The sequence below is a fragment of the Myotis daubentonii genome, chromosome 2, assembly GCF_963259705.1.
Source record: "Myotis daubentonii chromosome 2, mMyoDau2.1, whole genome shotgun sequence".
Classification (NCBI taxonomy): domain Eukaryota; kingdom Metazoa; phylum Chordata; class Mammalia; order Chiroptera; family Vespertilionidae; genus Myotis; species Myotis daubentonii.
In genome coordinates this window covers 135,414,619-135,433,984 of record NC_081841.1, presented here as the reverse complement: position 1 = coordinate 135,433,984, position 19,366 = coordinate 135,414,619, and the positions used below count along the sequence as shown (strand labels likewise).

General features: G+C 40.2%; 1 protein-coding gene across 4 annotated transcripts in view; it reads right to left on the bottom strand.

Annotated features, from left to right (window-relative positions):
- TSC22D1 (TSC22 domain family member 1) overlaps window positions 1-19,366 on the bottom strand; it is a 147,114-nt gene continuing 127,748 nt past the window's right edge. For 2 of the 4 annotated variants that reach the window (XM_059684671.1, XM_059684678.1), the window contains exons 2-3: window positions 2,523-2,574; window positions 1-1,369 (exon numbers count right to left, since the gene is read on the bottom strand). In XM_059684671.1, the coding sequence (XP_059540654.1) occupies window positions 1,112-1,369; window positions 2,523-2,574 (310 nt within the window). In that variant the 3' untranslated portion in view covers window positions 1-1,111. Of the gene's footprint in view, window positions 1,370-2,522; window positions 2,575-2,988; window positions 3,387-3,679; window positions 3,784-19,366 lie in introns of those variants that run through there. The other 2 variants (XM_059684677.1, XM_059684676.1) reach the window with 2 other exon arrangements.

The window sequence follows — 19,366 nt, the reverse complement described above, 5'->3', positions numbered from 1 at the left end:
TTGTTTATCAACATTTTATATGCTTTATTGAAAGTTGACAAGTGCAACAGTTAAATACAGTGACACCGTACAACTGTGTAGAGAACATGCACAGAAACATATGCGTATAACTACTATACAGGTAATAGGCAGAACCCCTACTGGGAAATTCATCTCATTAGCTAAAACTGATCATTTTTCAAAGTATTCAACCAGCTCAATCAAAACACTTCAGTGAACAGGAATTTACTTCAAGATATTCAGCAGCTATAAGATTTCAGATTACACAAAGTGACTAACTGGGCCAAATTCTTAAAATTTCTTTAGGTGTGGTTTTCTTCACGTAGCATTTTTAATGTAATCTCTATTGAAGACAATTCACACCTCTTCAGACAGCCAATGAAACATCTAAATTTCAATCTGTACAACCTAAATAGTAGTTAGTCCTCTATTGTACAAAATAGTTATACTACATACACAAATATATAATAAGCAAAACATCCTTCATGGTAAGATAGCCTAGGTCCCAGCTACCTGTCACCTTTTAGTCACTCTAATAGTTTTGTGTCATCCACTGTTTCAGCAAGAGGCACACAGTACAGTTGTTTTTTATGGATTTTGGTGACAATCAATGAACTGTTTCCCCTCATGTTAGAAGAGACTATGCACCAGTCTTTCCTTTTACCTCCCTTTCAAGTTCCTCATGGGGAGAAGAGGAGAGAGGACAGTCCAGTGGAGCTCCACTGCTCCGAAGCCCCATGTTGTACACTATGTGCAAGCAGGAGAACTCCTGAAAGTGAGGGCAGGGAGCAGGGAAGGGGTGGAAAGGCACACAGCTCCTCAGCATGAATTAAACCATTTCTCAAACATCTGCCAAGCTGCATGAGGTCCCAGTATATCCATGCTAATTCTCTTATTCACCTTTACTTCACCCAACTAAGAAATTTCTTCAAGCCAAAAGCACATGGGTGTTTAATACTGGAAAAAAGAGATAATGGCATATATCAGTCTCACGTCTCTTTTGCAGCGAGCAATGAAATGGGTGGTTGTGGAGGTGGATTCCCCCTAGTACATCATCTCGGGTCTGTTGAGTTCAGACAGCAGCAGCCAGTTCTGCAGGGGGCATAGGAGGCTATGCAGTTGGTCCTGAGCCCTGGGAGGCTGGCTGGGCCGGGGGCTGTGTGGTCCCCTGCGGCTGTGTGGTGGCAGGAGGGGAGCCAGTCTGCAGCTGGGCCTGAAACTGGGCAAGCTGCTCAGGGCTGGCCAGTGTCTTCAGCAAATTGTTTTCCTGCTCCAGCTGGGAATTTTTCTCTATTAGTTCTTTGATTTGCTCTTTGAGGACCTCCACTTCCTCTCTAACCGCATACATCAAATGGCTTTTCACCAGATCCTGAAAGGGAGAGGAAAAATAAGGGTTTAACTTCCTACTTACTATTTCCCAGATTCTGTATTTCTAAAGTATTATTTTGCCTGGTTCTCCTTATCATTTACATAACCTGCCTTTATTGTTCATTTAATGGCAAGGGGAAAATCTACGGAATGCAATCACAACAGTTCAATACTTAAGTTTAATGGGTAACTGATGAACTTTTTAAGTCTATGCTCTTTTTGCAGCCCTTAGCCAACAACGCAAACAATCCATTTCCTATTTGAGGTGGCACTATGCACAGGGCTCCGAGTCGCCAAGCAGGAGCCGGCCGCAGGGATGTCCAGGCCACTTCCCCGCCCCCAAGTCCCTCCGCCCTCCGCGCCACCAGACCGACCGCCTCCCTCAGCACCGGCTGCAGCCAGTTCCTACAGAGCAAGTTGCCGCATTTTCCTCCCTCCACCCTCACCGCCCCCCCCTTTCGTGATTAAGCTGACATCACAGAAACCTGAGCAGCCGTTGCAGCCAATGAGAGCTCGATTTATTTATAGCTCCGAATTAAAAGGTTCAGAGTTTGCCTAGCAACAGTGGGCAGAGAATCCCGTGAGAAGAGCCACAGGCGCTGCTCCAATAACAAAGAACGGCCAAGGCGGAAATAAAAAAATAGGAGAAATCCAAGCGCAGGCTGGGAAGACAAAACTTTTTTCGGATCCGTCTTTATTGTGCAGTCACCTGTGTCACCGGAGCCCATCTGTGACCAGTCTACAAGGCCCCTTCTAGAGATCCTCACTTCTGGGGTCTCCGCCCCACCCGGGATCCCCAGGGAACCTTAGGATTTCTAGTAAAGCCACATCCCTAGAGATGCGCTCACGACCGAAGGACACGCAGGGCCAAGCACTTCCCTAGCAATTCCCCGGCAAAAGGGACACCTCTGCACAGACCCCGACGTGGGAGAGAGCGGTCTTGGAAAGAACAGTCAATACTCAGCGCCCCCTTCTCTCTCCAAAGCAGCCTTGGTTCGCGGCTTCGCCCTGGCAGAATGGAGGCAGTGCAGGCATTTCTGAATGTATGAAGAGCAATCATCATCTTAACTACGAATGCACTGGTTCCATCCTAAGACATCTCGCTTTTTGTACTGTGCCCACATTAGTACAAACGATTTGTAATCAGTACATACCATAGCTTGCTCGATTTTGTTGTCAATAGCTACCACACTTGCACCAGAGGAGCTGGAAAAAAAAAGGGGGGAGGGGGGATCAATAAATGGAATTATCTTAAACGTCCAACAAACACACAAAAGGATTTCCTAATTCTGTGATGTTTCTAGCATCATTTTTGAAATATTCTTTATGGCTATGTAATTATATTTTCCTCCAGAAAAACATAAGTCACTCTCTTAATAACGAAAATCCAGACATTTCCCTATTTTAGTGAGCCACAAAGGGCTAAATTACATAATGTGCTAAAAGCCCGTTCTCTGGCCAGGCTGGCGAAAAGAAGGCTATTCTAAACATTGCAAAAAGCAACATCCATGTCACCAGATCTCTCGGCAATGGACAAAGGAATTTGCCGGGCTATCTTTCACCTGCATTATTACAAGTACCTCGAGTAAATTTTAAAAAACTATCCCAGCCGACATTTACCTATTGTCAAGTCTCACAGAGGCGTTTTCAGTCCCCAGCAAGGATGACAAGAAAGAAATTGAGAAATGTCTCAGTTGGTAAACTCCTAGATCCATCGCCACTGGTCTACACCATTGGGATTTCATGCAATTGCAGCCAAAAACACCCTCGCGGCAAAAAAAAAAAAAGAAAGAAAGAAAAACAAAAAAAAAGGAATATGAGCAGCCTGTCTGAGCTGGGTAAAAATCTTCCAGCTCTCTGCTGCCAGGGAGAACCAGAGAACAGCTGCCCTAATTTACAGAGACCCGGCGTCTGGGGCTGGCGATCCAGGGAAGATGCCGATCACAGTGCTGAGCTGAGAAGACTCTCAGGTCTGCGGCCGGGCTCCACTAGGATCTAGACCAGGGCTCTGGTCTCGGTGCAAAATATATTCAGGGAAGAGCCGCGCCAATTGGCCAGCGCGCCAATGGAGCCGCCCCTTCTCCCTGCTCCCGGCTCCCTTCCCCGCCCTCCTCCCCGCTCGGCTGCCTTCCCCCCATCCCCCGCCCCCAGCCTCCGATCCCGCTCATCGGGTGGGCTGGCCAAGGCCGCGCTCGCGGGGGCCCGGGTGCGGGGCCTCCGGGCCTCCACTGCTTCCAAAAGCCGGACCACTGCTTCGGCAAAAACGTCCAGAGATCCGGAAAAATACGATCGGGGCCCCGCACGTGCTTACGTTTATGGAAGTCAGACCCCGTCCCTGGAGCTGCCTGTCCCCGCGGCTGCAGATCAGCAAAAGCTTCCTATTTGCAACCAGAACCGTCTGAGCTACTGGGCATGCCCAGTCCCACTGCTAAGACTTGCAGGAGCTCCAGTGTCTCGATTTCAATTATCTAGTTCTTACAGGCAGCAGTAACGGGAGGATTTTACAGGCGGTTTTATTTATAAAGATGATAACCTTGCTGTAATAATACTTCTGTTTAAAGCCAGTGACTTTTACACTCGATCTTAGAGTGAAAAAAAATCACATTTGCTTTTTGAGAAATACTGCCTTTCCGTGAATTTATTACTTGTAGAAACAAAAAAATTACATCGTCAGCTAGGCACATATATATTGAAGCAAAAAGTAATCTAACATAAAATCAAGGGGATCCTCCCCAAATATCCCTAAAGCGGGAAGCCTTAACATAGCCATCACTTCTTTTTCTAGTTATATCTAGAAAAATCAATCTACAGGTTGAATCCTACTTAGATCTGTTTTCAGTAAGTCTCTAAGGCAAATGTTGGGAGTTTAATGGCTATTTTTATAAGCTGAATCCTACAGAGGGGCTGAGGAACTGTAAAATATGTATTTCACCTTTTTGGCCACAATGACCAAACAAATTCCCTTCTCCAAACTCAAATCAAGAGATCTGGTGTAAAATAGCTTAACCCGTTATATATGTCCTCTATTAACTTGAAATATTCAGGGATGCATCATTTGAGGTAACAATTTAATAATACTGAAAATTAAAGACCTTAAATTTGCTTACTATAAATTATAAAGTTTGCAACTCAATACAGTTAAAAAGGCAAATTTAACCTCGACAATACTGCCCTCTAATGGCATAATAGTATAAAACCAGAAACCAAAAAGCACTAGCTTTCTAATCCATAGACAAGTTGTGTCATCACAAATAATTCCAACATAAAATTTGACTATGGAACATGTTATAGTCACACACACACACACACACACACACACACACAGTCTTGTCTTTTCTCCCTCAAGCAGCATCCTTTTAATTTAAAACATTTTAATTGCCATCACAGCCTTTCAGACATTCTTTTAAATTGACCCAATACTGGCAAGGAGCATTTTGTTTTAAAAACTGTACACAGTGATTAGGAACCAAATCTGGTGAATGTGGTAGGTGATGGAAAGGGCAACTCTCTTTTCGGTTAAAAACTAAAGTGTGATTGACTATAAAGCAATAACATTTTTATTTTAAGGTTCACATTATTCTCCAAATTTCAAAGCTTTGTTTTTTAATAACAAGGAAAATCTGTTAGCATATTTATATTTTATAAAAATTAATATGTATACTATCTCATGATAGAAATTTATTTGAGGAAGGTACCCGTTTTTAGTAAAAAAAAAACAAAAAAAAACCAGAGTAAGTGGAAGCTTAAAAATCATAACTTGAGGAACAGGCATATGGTCCCTCTATCTAGGAATGCTAGACAGAATTATTACTTTAAAGGTTAAATTTATCACTAAAACTACCTATAATTAAGTTTATTTACATATTTGAACTGCTCAGGAAAAATTAAAGCATCATCTTAAGCTAGAGATTAACCAAAGAACATAATATGCATAACCCATGGATAGACAATAATGTGGTGAAGACCTGGGGAGGGGATGGGAGTGGGGTGGAGGGGGCCAATGGGTGGGAAAAGGAGGACATCTGTAATACTTTCAACAATAAAGATAAATTTAAAAGAATAAAAATTAAAAAGCTGAAAAAAAACACACCTTAAGGCAGCAGTTCTCAACCTGTGGGTCACGACCCCTTTGGGGGTCGAACGACCCTTTCACAGGGGTCGCCTAAGACCATCGGAAAACACATAAATAATTACATATTGTTTTGTGATTAATCATTATGTTTTAATTATGTTCAATTTGTAACAAAGAAAATACATCCTGCATATCAGATATTTACGATTCATAACAGTAGCAAAATTACAGTTATGAAGTAGCAACGAAAATAATTTTATGGTTGGGGTCACCACAACATGAGGAACTGTATTAAAGGGTTGCGGCATTAGGAAGGTTGAGAACCACTGCCTTAAAGTCATCTATAAAAATAAATTTAAAATTCCCAGCTGAAGTTTAAATTACTGAATTAACTGAATTTTATTTATTCATGATGTTCTTAAAAACAAACAAAAATGTTTTGTTTTTCATTTCATTCATTTCAACTGATCTTCCATTGTATTAAGCTATAGAGACCAAAACACAAGCATGTTTAATCCATATATCTTATAATCATCTCCAATATTTTGCTATTTTAAGTAAAATTACAAAGAAATGTCTTTGTACATACATCCTTGAACAATAGTGTATATACTTCTGGAATATTTGCAGGGCCAAAAGATATGCAACAAAAAGGATTAGAAACATATTTCTTTTCATATATTTTAATAAATGTGCTAGATTCCTTTAAAAATAGATTTTTGTCTGAAAACTAAAAAGATAATTTTAAAAAGAAGGCAAAGAACTTGGAGGAACTCTCCATGGAGGAAAACCCATAGATCAGAAATTTCTGAAGCACAGATGGTTAATTACTCTCAAAGATTCTTCTCTTTACAAAACAAAACATCTGAGTCTAACATGCAGCCAGAGCTCAACAAAGGCTAGCGGATAGGAGAGGAGAAGACCACCATGCCTCCAGGAGAGACTCCTGAGGGCGTGAAAGAGAACCATCTTCAGCACTGGACAGAGATCAGGTCTCCCTCCAGAGAGGAATCTGGAGCACAGGAAACAGCCTGGACATTTGAAATGAGGTGTTTTGTTGTTGTTGTATTTGCTTTTCTGTTCCATTTTGCCTAAGAGCCTTTTTCCCTGGGTTCCAGTTTAATCACTTCTGCATATTAATCACACACATCCTAGGATATGAGAAGAGGAGCAAGGGCAGGGCCCGTATGTTTCTGATTCAATGATGTGCTTTTCTTCCAAACTTGATCTGACTTGACTAATACAGGTTAACAGTTTGGGAATCCATCACTCAAAAGGATAATCTACATCTCCCCTGTCCAAACTCTTTACAAATCTAAAGTGACTGCGAGAGAAGAGGCTAAAGCATATCACCCTGCACCTGACCAAATCACTGTTGTCTAGGACTGCAGGTCACTTCCCCTTTCCTAGTTTATTCTCACTAGACACTGGGAATAGGGTTACCAGGTCTAGCAAATGAAATTACAGGATCCTCGGTTAAAGGTGACTTGCAGATAAACAACAAGTAATATTTTAGTGTTGGGTTCCACATACTGTCAGAACAAGAAGCAATTCAAAAGAAATCAAAACAAGAAAATTTAAACTTATTTAAAATTTCCTTGATTTCTATAGAAAAGTTGGAAGATAAAGGTGAGAAACTCCATCAAAAAGTAGAATAACCCCGTTTGAGGGAAGCATCCAGGAGGCAGTGTGGAGAAGGGGTTTAAAGACCTGAATTTGTGCCGCTAGGCTTGTACGATCTACTGTTTGGCCCTGGATTGTGGACATGAGCTGCAGCCACCAGCCCGGCTTCCTGCCTGTGACCCATGGGCGGTCAAGAGCCAGAGATTTTAACTGGTCTTGTTATTTCTCCTGGCACAGGCTGGTCAAGGACCAATGGCTGAGAGCAACCAAGAACAGGGTTCAGTCATGAATGGGTTTTTGCAACAATTGCAACTCGGCCATCCGTTGCTGGTTTCCTAGGGCAGCCCCTCCATGTGAATTGCTTATTGCACAGGTTCACCCTTCCAGGTCCTGCATCCAAAGCTCTGGACACAGAGCCCAGCAGTATTCAATGGTCATGTAAAAAGCACAATAAAATTTGAAATGCGTGCCATGCAGAAAAAAAGAAAAAGAAGTGGAATTGAGAGACCAGACTATGGGATGAATCTAGGTCTAGGAGGTCCACCATCAAAATAGAATGAATTCCAAAAACAAAGAACAGAGGAAAGGACATTATAAAAGAAATAATTCAAGATTTTTTTCCAGAACTAAATGACATGACCAAATGGCCACCACAATAAATGAACAAGCCCTACTTGTTTCCATCATGAAACTCAAATCACTTGGACAAAATCCTAAAAGCTTCAAACAGAAAAGGAAAAAAAAATTACAAACACAGGAACTAGTATCAGAATGGCTGGCTGTGCTGGCTGCCAGAGAACAATGGAGAAAATATCCTTAAAATTCTGGAAGAAGAATATTTTTCAGTTGGCCAAATCATCATATAAGTGTAAAAGTAGAACAAAAACATTTTCAGACATTTCAGACACCAAAATGAGGAACAAATCTAGAAAAGGGGTTAAACAAGATGAATAAATCCTAGAGATCTGCTATACAACCTTGTACCTACAGTCAACAATACTGTGCTGTGGTTCATTTAAAACTTTTTCAAGAGCATGGATCTCAGGTTTAGTGTACTTATCACAATAAAATAATTTTTAAAAAACAAGAAATGTTGCATATTCCAAAAGTTGAGAGAGAGGGGTGGGGGGTCGGGGGAAACAACACATGAACTAGGGACTCAAACACTGGAGAGAAAGAAGGGAATCCACAACAGAATGATGGGAAAGGAAACCAGCACTGCAGCGGCTGAGCAAGCCAGGCAGCAAGTGCTGTGTAATGGAGCACAGGAAGATGAGCGCCTTGGGGCAGAGCGCTGCAGGGGCATCACCATGCCCAGGGCAGGGGAGCTACTGACAGGTATATGATGGAGCTCATGAAGCAATTAGATACGTTTGAAGACAGTTTTACAGAAAACAAAAGCAAGAAAAATAATATGCTTATAAATAAAATTTACATATTTATATTACTTTTATTGGTTTAACTTTTAAAAGGGTAACTATTGAGAAGGTGGTGGGAAGAAAAAAATGTGTGGTAACAATGGTTTAAAAGTGCTAAATTGTAATCTATTAGGTGTAGCTTGATTAGAAAATATAAAAATTGAAAAAGGAAGAAGTGACAATATAAATATTTTACATGGACGTGTACAGGCAAATATGAGAAGACATAAAAATGAAAAGTGGCTGCTTCTGAGGAATACACTCAAGGACTGAAAAATGAGGAGCTGCTAATACTGTTTTTTTCTATTCACTTTATTTGATCTTTAAGTGTGTTCAGGCATTGCTTTGATTTAAAAACAACACTGTATTTTAAAAATAAGAGAGAGAGAATGGGATCTGCAGAGGGTCCCTCTGCTCCCAGGCTTCGGCTGAGCATTATCAGCACATGGTACCTGAGGAATGAGGCTGGGGAAAGAGCCATGCAACAGAAGCAGGCAGAACAATTTTTGGAAATCACATAGGGTCAGGAATAGTTGGTGTTACTACTAGCTTGAGTAAAAAAAAAACAAACTTGTAAACACAGGGAACCAAATATTCAGAAGGATACTATCAAAGCAGTGGGGAAAAATTATTTCTAGACTGAAGGATGTTTTGGTCTTCTATATAGTTTAAAAGGAAGGCTTGAAAAGATCAAACTGTTTCCAAGTAACTTAATTTTGTCCCAAAGCAAAGCTCAAGGATATTAAATAAAATACAGTTAGCATCCAATAATTTACAATGTCTGGTATCCAATGAAAAGTACCAGGCATACAAACAAGCAAGGAAATATGACTCATAATGAGAAAGAAAACCAATCAATTAGAATGACCCAGATATGACAAAGATGATATAATCCCAGTCAAAAACATGAAAACAATTATTATATCCATATTTTATATGTTCAAAAAGGTAGAGGAAAACATTATCATATTAAGTAGAGGTATTGATGGTATAAAGAAAACCCAAATTAGATTAAATGAAAATGAAAAATACAATGTTTAAGAACAAAAATACGCCCTGACTGGTTTGGCTCAGACTGAAGGGTCCCAGGTTCGATTCCGGTCAGGGGCATGTACCTTGGTTGCAGGCACATCCCCAGTGGGGGATGTGCAGGAGGCAGCTGATCCATGTTTCTCTCTCATTGATATTTCTGACTTTCTGTCTCTCTCCCTTCCTCTCTGTGAGAAATTGATAAAATATATTTGGGAAAAGAGAAAAAAGGAAAGAAAAAAAAAGAACAAAAATACACTGCATGGGATTAACCGCAGATTAGACAGGGATAAAGAAATAGTAGTGATATATCAGCAACAGAAAGTATCCTATATAATAAAGAGCTAATATGCTAATTAGATCGAACAACAGAATGACCGTCCGGAAAACCTTCTGGACAAAGCCAGGGCTGCGAGGGCCGAGCTCCTTGCACAAATTTCATGCATCGGGCCTCTAGTCCAAAATAACTGGGGGGGAAAAAAGAAAACTGAAAAAAGAACAAACAAATGAACAAAAAAGAATCATTGAACTTTGGGGCAATTTCAGGCAAATATATGTAATAAAGTCCCTAAAGAAGAAAAAGAGGGAATGAGAGAGGAAAATGATTTGAAGTAAAAATGGTAATTTTCTTCAAAGTTTATTTAAACAATAAATCCACAGATCTAAGAAGCTAAACAAACCTCAAGCAAGACTGTTGAACCTCAGAGGAAAGGCAGGCGAGGGTGGGTGGGAAGAGACCAACCAAGGAACTTGTATGCATATATGCACAACTGATGGACACAGACAATGGGGTGGTGAGGGCCTGGGTGGGGAGGGGGGGGTGGGCTGGAAGAGATTAATGGGGGGGGGAAAGAGGAACTATGTAATACTTTCAACAATAAAGATTAAAAAAAAAAACACCTCAAGCAAGAGAACTGTGAAGAAAACTATAAGGTATATCATAATTATCATAATCAAATAGCTTAAAACCAGTGATAATGAAAACAATCTTAAAAGCAGCCAGAGAAAAGAAGTAGTAATACACAGAGCAACAAATAAGAATGGTAGCAGATTTCTGGGTGGAAACTAGACAGAAGCTAGACAGAAGACACTGCAGCAATATTTTTAAACTGCTAAAAGAAAAATCTTAATGTCCAGTAAAAGTATCAGTCAAAATGAAGGCAAAAGTCATTCTTTCTCAGATATCTAAAAGCTGTAACAATTCATCATCAGCAAACCTTCATTATAAGAAATTTTAAAATAAGTTCTTCAAGCAGAAGGGAAAATGGATACCAGAAGGAAATCTAGATCTATACAAAAAAAAGTGAGGAGCAGCAGAAATGGTAAATACTGGTAAGTGGTTAAATAAAAATAAATAAATTCCTATTTAAATCTCTTTTAAAAAGAGAAAGCAAAAATAATAGCAATGTATTGGGGGTGGGGGTGGGGGCTATAACATATGTAGAAGTAAAATGTATGACAAAAATAGAATACAGGCCAAGAGGCCTTCCACTTGAAAGAAGACTGTGATAAGTTAAAGATGTGCAGTTGACCCTTGGACAACATGGGTTTGAACTGCACAGGTCCACTTATACAATGATTTTTTTTCAATAAATATCTGTACTGTTTTGCATTTGTAGTTGGGAGTCTGCAGAAGCAGAGGACTTGAGCATCCATGGATTTTCGTATCCACAGGGGTCCTGGAACCAATCCCCCACAGATATCACGGGACAAATAAGTTTTGTGAAGTCAAAAGTTGTATGTGATTTTTGACCCCAGGAGGGTTGGTGCCCCTAAACCCCTTTTTGTTCAAGGGTCAATTGTATACTACAAACTCTAAAACAATTGAAATGACAGTATAAAGAGTTATAGCTAATAAATCAATAAAGGAGAGAAAACAGAATCATAAGAAAATATACAATCTAAAAGAAGGTAGAATTAGAGGGAAAGAGGAATACAAACAGAACAAAAAACAACTATCAATACTCACAGTAAATGTAAATATTCTCAATTAAGCACCATAATTAAAAGGTAAAAATTGTCAGGTTGGATAAAAAAAGCAAGACCCAACTATATACTGCTTATAAGAAATACTAGAGGCCCAGTCCACGAAATTCGTGCATGAGGGATGGGGGTGGGGGGTTCCCTCAGCCCAGCCTGCACCCTCTCCAATTGGGGACCCCTTGGGGGATGTCCAACTGCTGGTTTAGGCCCGATCCCTGTGGGCCTAAACCGGATTGGGCCTAAACCGGCAGTTGGACATCCCTCTCACAATCTGGGACCACTGGCTCCTAACTGCTCACCTGCCTGTCTGCTTGATCGCTCCTAACTGCCTCTGCCTGCTGGCCTGATCACCCCTAACTGCTCTCTCCTGCCGGCCTGGTTACCTCCAACTGCCCTCCCCTGCTGGCCTGATCACCCCTAACTGCCCTCCCCTGCTGGCCTGGTTACCCCCTACTGCCCTCCCCTGCAGACCTGATCTTGCCCCCAACTGCCCTCCTCTGCTGGCCCATTTGGTTCTGACTGGTCAGTTTCTATGCCAGTCAGCATCAAAAGCTCTTCCTGCTAGGCAGCCATTGGCTCCCCACAGCACCCAGATTTTGTTCTGATTGGTTGGTTTCTATGCCAGTCTGAGTCAAAAGCTCCGCTTCCTAGGCAGCCATTGGCTCCCCACAGCACCCAGATTTTGTTCTGATTGGTTGGTTTCTATGCCAGTCTGAGTCAAAAGCTCCGCTTCCTAGGCAGCCATTGGCTCCCCACAGCACCCAGATTTTGTTCTGATTGGTCAGTTTCTATGCTAGTCAGCATCAAAAGCTCTGCCTCTTAGGCAACCATTGGTTCTTCACAGCACCCACATTTGGTTCTGATTGGTCAGTTCCTATGCCAGTCAGCATCTCCGGGCCTATCTCCGGGCCTGATCAGAGAGGAAGAGCTGAACAGCAGTCCCCAGCGGAGGCAGGGAGATAAAGAAAGTCCCGGCTACTGGCGAAGCCCGGAAAGAAAGAGGGAGAGAAAGAGAGAGGCAAGTACTGATCAACAGCTGCCACTGAGGCTGTGGATCAGACCCTGCCTCTCTTTCTGGATCTCAGCCCCCTGGGCAGTCAGTGCTCGGTCGCCAGGCTGCAGCCAGGCAATTCAGTGCTGGGTCACCACAGCAACTCAGCACACTGACTGAAGGACTTCCGGGTTGGTCAGCCTTCGGTCATGATCGGTCGTTAGAACCCTGGGCTTTTATATATTAGGATACTTTAAATATGAAGGCACATATTCCATTTTATCAATCATAAAACACTGAAGTGACTATATTAATCAAATGAAATGGATTTCAGGCCCAAAATCATTTCAGATCTAATGGAGGCACAGAACTATCAGAAAACAAAAGAGAAAATGGCTATAGGAAATCCTCATACATCAATAATTACCCTAAATGTAAATGGTCTGATTCACCAGTAAAGAGGCACAGAGTAGCAGAGTGGATCAAAAACAAAACCCAACCATATGCTGCCTATATCTAAGACACATCTAAGCAGCAAAGACAAAAGTAGACTCAAAGTAACAGGGTGAAAAATGATTCTCCAAGTAAATAACACCCACAAAAAAGCAAGTGTAGCCTTAGCTGGTTTGGCTCAGTAAATAGAGAGTTGGCCTACGGACTGAAGAGTCATGGGTTCGATTCCGGTCAAGGGCACATGCCTGGCTGTGGGCTCCATCCCCCTAGGGTGTGTGCAGAAGGCAGCTGATCAATGATGCTTTCTCTCATCATTGATATTTCTATGTCTCTCTTCCTCTCCCTTCTTCTCTGAAATCAATAAAAATATATATTTTTTAAAAAGCAGGTGTAGCCATACTTATATCTGACAAAATACACTTCCAGATAACAAAGATAACAAGACACAAAGATAGACACTTTTTAACGATAAAGTTAACATTACATCAAGAAAACATAACACTTCTTAATAGATATGCACCCAACCAGGGAACACCAAAATGTATTAAACAGCTACTCACAGAACTAAAAGGAGAAACAGATCAAAACATAATCATAATTGGGGAACTTCATACTCCATTGACAGCTCTAGATAGGTCAACCACACAAAAAAATCAATAAAGAAATATCAACCTTATATGAAACACTAGACCAAATGCACATAATTGACATTTACAGAACACCACAACCCAGAACATCAGATCATACATTCTTCTCCAGCGCACATGGAACATTCTCTCGGATAGACCATATGTTGGGTCACAGAACTAGCATCAACAAAATAAAATAAAAAAATTGAAATTATACCTAGCATATTTTCTGACCACAATGCTTTGAAATTAGCAATCAACTGCAAAAAGGAAGTAAAAAAATCCACAAACATGTGGAGATTAAATAACATATTACTAAAAAATGACTGGGTCAAAGAAAAAATAAAAGATGAGGTAAAAAGATTATATAGAGACAAATGAAAATAATAACACAACATATCAAAACCTCCGGAACACAGCAAAAGTAGTAATAAGAGTGAAGCTCATATCATTAGATGACTATCTCAAGAAACAAAAGAAATCCCAAGTAAACAACCTAACATCATATCTTAATGTAGTAGAAGAAGAACAAAAGCAACCCAAAGTCAGCAGAAGAAAGGAATGAATAAAATTAGAGCAGAATTAAATGAGAACAAAAAGACTATATAAAAATTAGTAAAACAAAGAGCTGGCTTTTTGTTTGTTTGTTTGTTTGTTTTTAATATATATTTTATTGATTTTTTACAGAGAGGAAGGGAGAGGGATAGAGAGTCAGAAACATCGATGAGAGAGATACATCGATCAGTTGCCTCCTGCACATCCCCCAGTGGGGATGTGCCCGCAACCCAGGTACATGCTCTTGACCGGAATCGAACCTGGGACCTTTCAGTCAGCAGGCTGACGCTCTATCCACTGAGCCAAACCGGTTTCGGCAACTTTTTGAAAAGATTAATAAAATTGACAAACCCCTGGCTAGACTCACTAAGGAAAAAAAAAAAGACCCATTTAAACAAAATCAAAAATGAGAAAGGAGAAATCACCACAGACATCACAGATATACAAAGGATCATATTAGAATATTATGAAAGATTTTATGCTACCAAATTCAATAACCTAGAAGAAATGGGTAAGTTCCTAGAAATATATAACCTTCCTAGACTAAATCATGAAGAATTGGAAAATCTAAAAAGACTGATCAGCAGTGAGGAAATTGAAACAATCATCAAAAAACTCCGCCACTGCCCCTCCCTCCCCCCCAAGAAAAAGTCCAGGACCAGATGGTTTCACCAGTGAATTCTACCAAATGTTCAAAGAAGAATTAAAACCTATCCTTTTCAAACTCTTCCAAAAAATTGAAGAAGAGGCAATACTTCCTATCACATTCTATGAGGCCAATATAACCCTGATACCAAAACCTGGCAAAGATAACACAAAAAAAGAAAACTACAGACCAATATCGCTGATGAATAGAGGCAAAAATCCTAAACAAAATACTAGCAAATCAAATACAACAGTACATCCAAAAAATAATAAATCACGATCAAGTGGGATTCATTCCGGGGCACAAGGATGGTTCAACACATGCAAATAAATCAATGTAATACACCACATTAACAAAAGAAAGGATAAAAAGCATATGATTTTATAAATAGGTGCAGAAAAAACATTTGATAAGACACATTCATTTATTATTAAAACACTCAATAAAATAGGAATAGAAGGAAAGTACCTCAACAATATAAAGGCCATATACGATAAACCCTCAGCTAAAATTCAATGGTAAAAAACTGAAAGCTTTTCCCTTAAGATCAGGAACAAGACAAGGATGTCCACTCTCAGCACTCTTATTCAACACAGTGCTGGAAGTCCTAGCCAGAACAATAAGGCAAGAGAAAGAAATAAAAGGCATCCAAATAGGGAAGGAAGTAAAACTGCCACTTTTTGCAGATGACCTGATCCTGTATATAGAAAACCCTAAAGACTCTACCAAAAAAACTATTAGAAAAAATATACAAGTTGCAGAATACAAAATCAATCTGCAAAAAACCCATTGCCTTCCAATATACTAACAAAACTTCAAAAAAGAAATGGGGGGGGAAAAAAACAACTTCTTTTGCAGTATCAAACAAAAGAATAAAATACCTAGGAATACACTTAACAGAGAATGCGAAAAACCTATATACTAAAAATTACAAAGCATTATTAAAAGAGTTTGAAAAAGACACAACAAATGGAAGAATATCCCGTATTCATGGATTGGAAGAATCAACATAGTTAAAATGGCCTTATACCCAAAGCAATATACAGATTTAATGCAATCCCCATCAAAATCCCAGTGTCATTTTTTAAAGAAATAGAACAAGAAATCTTCAGATTTGTATGGAAACCAAAAGACCCTGAATAACTAAAGCAATCCTGAGTTAAAAGAACGAAGTGTCACATTACCTGACTTCAAATTATACTACAGAGCTAATGATAATCAAAACAGCATGGTATTGGCAGAGAAACAGCCACACAGACCAATGGAACAGAATAGAGTGCCCAGCTATAAAACCACACGGTAGAGGAACTGATAGTTTTTGACAAAGAAGCCAGAAATGCACATTGAGGTAAAGATAGTCTCTTCAATAAATGGTGCTGGGAAAACTGGAAATCTATATGCAAACGAATAAAACTGGATTACAGTTAATCCCCATGTACAAAAATTAATTCAAAATGTATCAAAGACCTAAATATAAGACCCAAAATAATAAGTTATATAGAAGAAAATATAGGTACCAAACTATGGACCTGGGTCATAGAGAACATTTTATGAACTTGATCCCAAAGACAAGGGAAGTAAAGGCAAAAATAAATGAATAGGACTATGTCAAACTAAAAAGCTCCTTTCTGCACAGCAAAAGAAATACACAACAAAACAAACAGACAGCTAATTAGATGGAAAATGATATTTGCAAACAGTAGCTCTGACAAAGGTTTATAATATATAAAGAACTTATAAAACTCAACACCAAACAAACAATCCAATCAAAAAGTAGGCAGAGGACCTAAAAATACACCTCTCCCAAGAAGACATATGAACAGCCAATCCTATATAATAAAAGGGTCCCGGACTGCGAGAGGGCGCAGGCCGGGCTGAGGGACTGCCCTGAGTGCATGAATTTTCGTGCACTGGGCCTCTAATAAATATATGAAAAGATGTTCAACCTCACTGGCAATTAAGGAAATGCAAATCAAAACTACAATGAGATACCACCTCACACCTGTTAGAGTGGCCATTATCAACAAGACAAGCAATAACAAGTGTTGGAGAGGTTGTGGAAAAAAGGGAGCCCTCATTCACTGCTGGTAGGAATGTAGACTGGTACAACCACTGTGGAAAGCAGTCTGGCCCAAACAGTGTGGCTTAGTGATTGAGCGACAACCTACAAACCAATCATGGTTCGATTGCTGGTCAGGGTACATGCCCAGGTTGTGGGCTCAATCCCCATGCAGGAGGAGGCAGTCAATCAATAATATTCTCTCATTATTGATGTTTCTATCTCTCTATACTTCTTTCTTTGAAATCAATAAAAAATGTATTAATAAAAAAAGAAGAAAGAAAGAAAGAAAGAAAGAAAGAAAGAAAGAAAGGAAGGAAGGAAGGAAGGAAGGAAGGAAGGAAGGAAGGAAGGAAGGAAGGAAGGAAGGAAGGAAGGAAGAAAGAAAGAAAGAAAGAAAGCAGTTTGGCAAGTCCTCAAAATATTAAGAATAGAGCTACCATATGACCCAGCAATCCCACTCCTGGGTATATACCCCAAAAAACTCAAAATCATGTATTTGCAAAGATATATGCACCCCTATGTTCATTGCAGCATTATTCATGACATAGAAACAACCAAATTGTCCCACAACAGAGGACTAGATAAAGAAGACGTGGTACACATACCCAATGAAATACTACTTCGCCATAAGAAAGGATGAAATGGCACCATTTGCAACAGCATGGATGGGCCTTGAGAACATTATGCTAAGTGAAATAAGTCAGTCAGAAAAAGCTAAGAACCATATGACTTCACTCATATGTGGGATATACAACTGAAACTTATGAACACAAACAGTAGTGTGCTGGTTGCCAGAGGGAAGGGGGTGGGGAAAGAACAGGTTAATATAAGGTAACAGGAGAAGATTTGACTTTTGGGTGGTGGGCACAGATCTTGCAGCATAGAAACCCACACATGAAACTTATATGCTCATGTTGAACAATGTCACCTAATCAATTTAATAAATAACATTTAAAAATACAATAAACATACAACATATCAAATTTATTTCAATAAATTTAACTACTTAAGACAAAATGGACAAATTCCTAGAAAAACACAAACTGTCAAAACTCATTCGGGGAGAAATAAGTAACATAAACAGTTCTATATTTTAAAATTTAATTTGTAGTTTAAAATCTTACTACACAGCCCTTGCTAGTGTGATTTAATAGTTAGAGCATTGGCCCATCCATCAAAGGGTCCTAGGTTCACTTGGTTGGAGCACCAATTGCGGTCTCCCTCTCACATTGATGTTTCTCCCTCTCTCTTCTTTCCTTCTATTCTCCCTAAAAATCAATGGAAAAAATATCCTTCGAGCACTGTTTTTGCCTGGTTTTCTCTAAAGCTGAGATGGCACTCCCTCTCTGAACAGTGTAGGTTTGCTATTAATCACCTGGCACCTTATGAGCTGCACATCAGTGATGCTTATTTATTTATCTACTAGAGGCTCAGGGCATGAATTTGTGCACATTGAAAGGAAATTAATTAGAAGAAATATTTTAATATCGGTATTAACCCTTTCTCTATAATAGAAATGTCAACCAAATTCATGATCGACAATGACAGATCGAAACACATGCATGCGACTGGCACAAGCAAGAGCTTTAAATACACTGTGCATGCGAGAGTTAACTTAGCCTTTTATAGATATAGCCATAAAGTTTATTTATAGATATAGAATAAACTTGCTTAATTAGACCTGCTTTTTGATTTAGCTAAACTTTTCCCAGCCCAGTGAAGCACCCCAACTTCTCTTTCAGGTAATTGTCAGCAACACAGCAGTAAATATTAACATGAAGCAGATTATTATTGTAGATCATGCAGGGAAAACAAAGGGTAAAATATTTAATTGCAGCAGCGTTTGACTATATTCTGTGCAGTGAGAAAACATGTAGTCATTTTCAAAGTCCAACATTTTTTACTTCTTTTCTGTCGGGTCAAGTTTCTAAGCTTTCTAAATCTCTGTTTTCTGGCTAATGAAAAGAAACTAGGATTCCACTGAGTCTACCTACTCTAGGACTTCTGAGTGGATCAAATGAGATGAGGCACGAGAAAACACTTCACAGACATTTGGTTACAGTGTAAAGTGTTTCCATCTGGCTATAAAGCAAGACATATTCCTGGGCTGAAGAAACTGCAAGGAGGCTAGTGGCTAAGGAGAGGAAGTCGGGCATTGCTACGTGATATCATTACACTGACGGTCGGACACTTAGCATATTAGCCTTTTATATATATACTAGAGGCCCGGTGCACAAAAATTTGTGCACTCGGGGGGGGGGGGGGTCCCTCAGCCTGGCCTGTGCCCTCTCGCAGTCTGGGACCCCTCGGGAGATAACGACCTGCTGGCTTAGGCCTGCTCCCGGGTGGCAGAGGGCAGGCCCAATCCCTAGGTGCAGCCCCTGGTCGAGCTCAGAGCAGGGCCGACTGGGGAATTGGGGCGCCGCCCCCTGTCATGCACAGAGCAGGGCGATCGGGAGGTTGCGATGCCATCCTCAGTCACGCTCAGGGTAGGGCTGATTGGGGGGTTGGGGCACCGCCCCCTGTCACACTCAAGG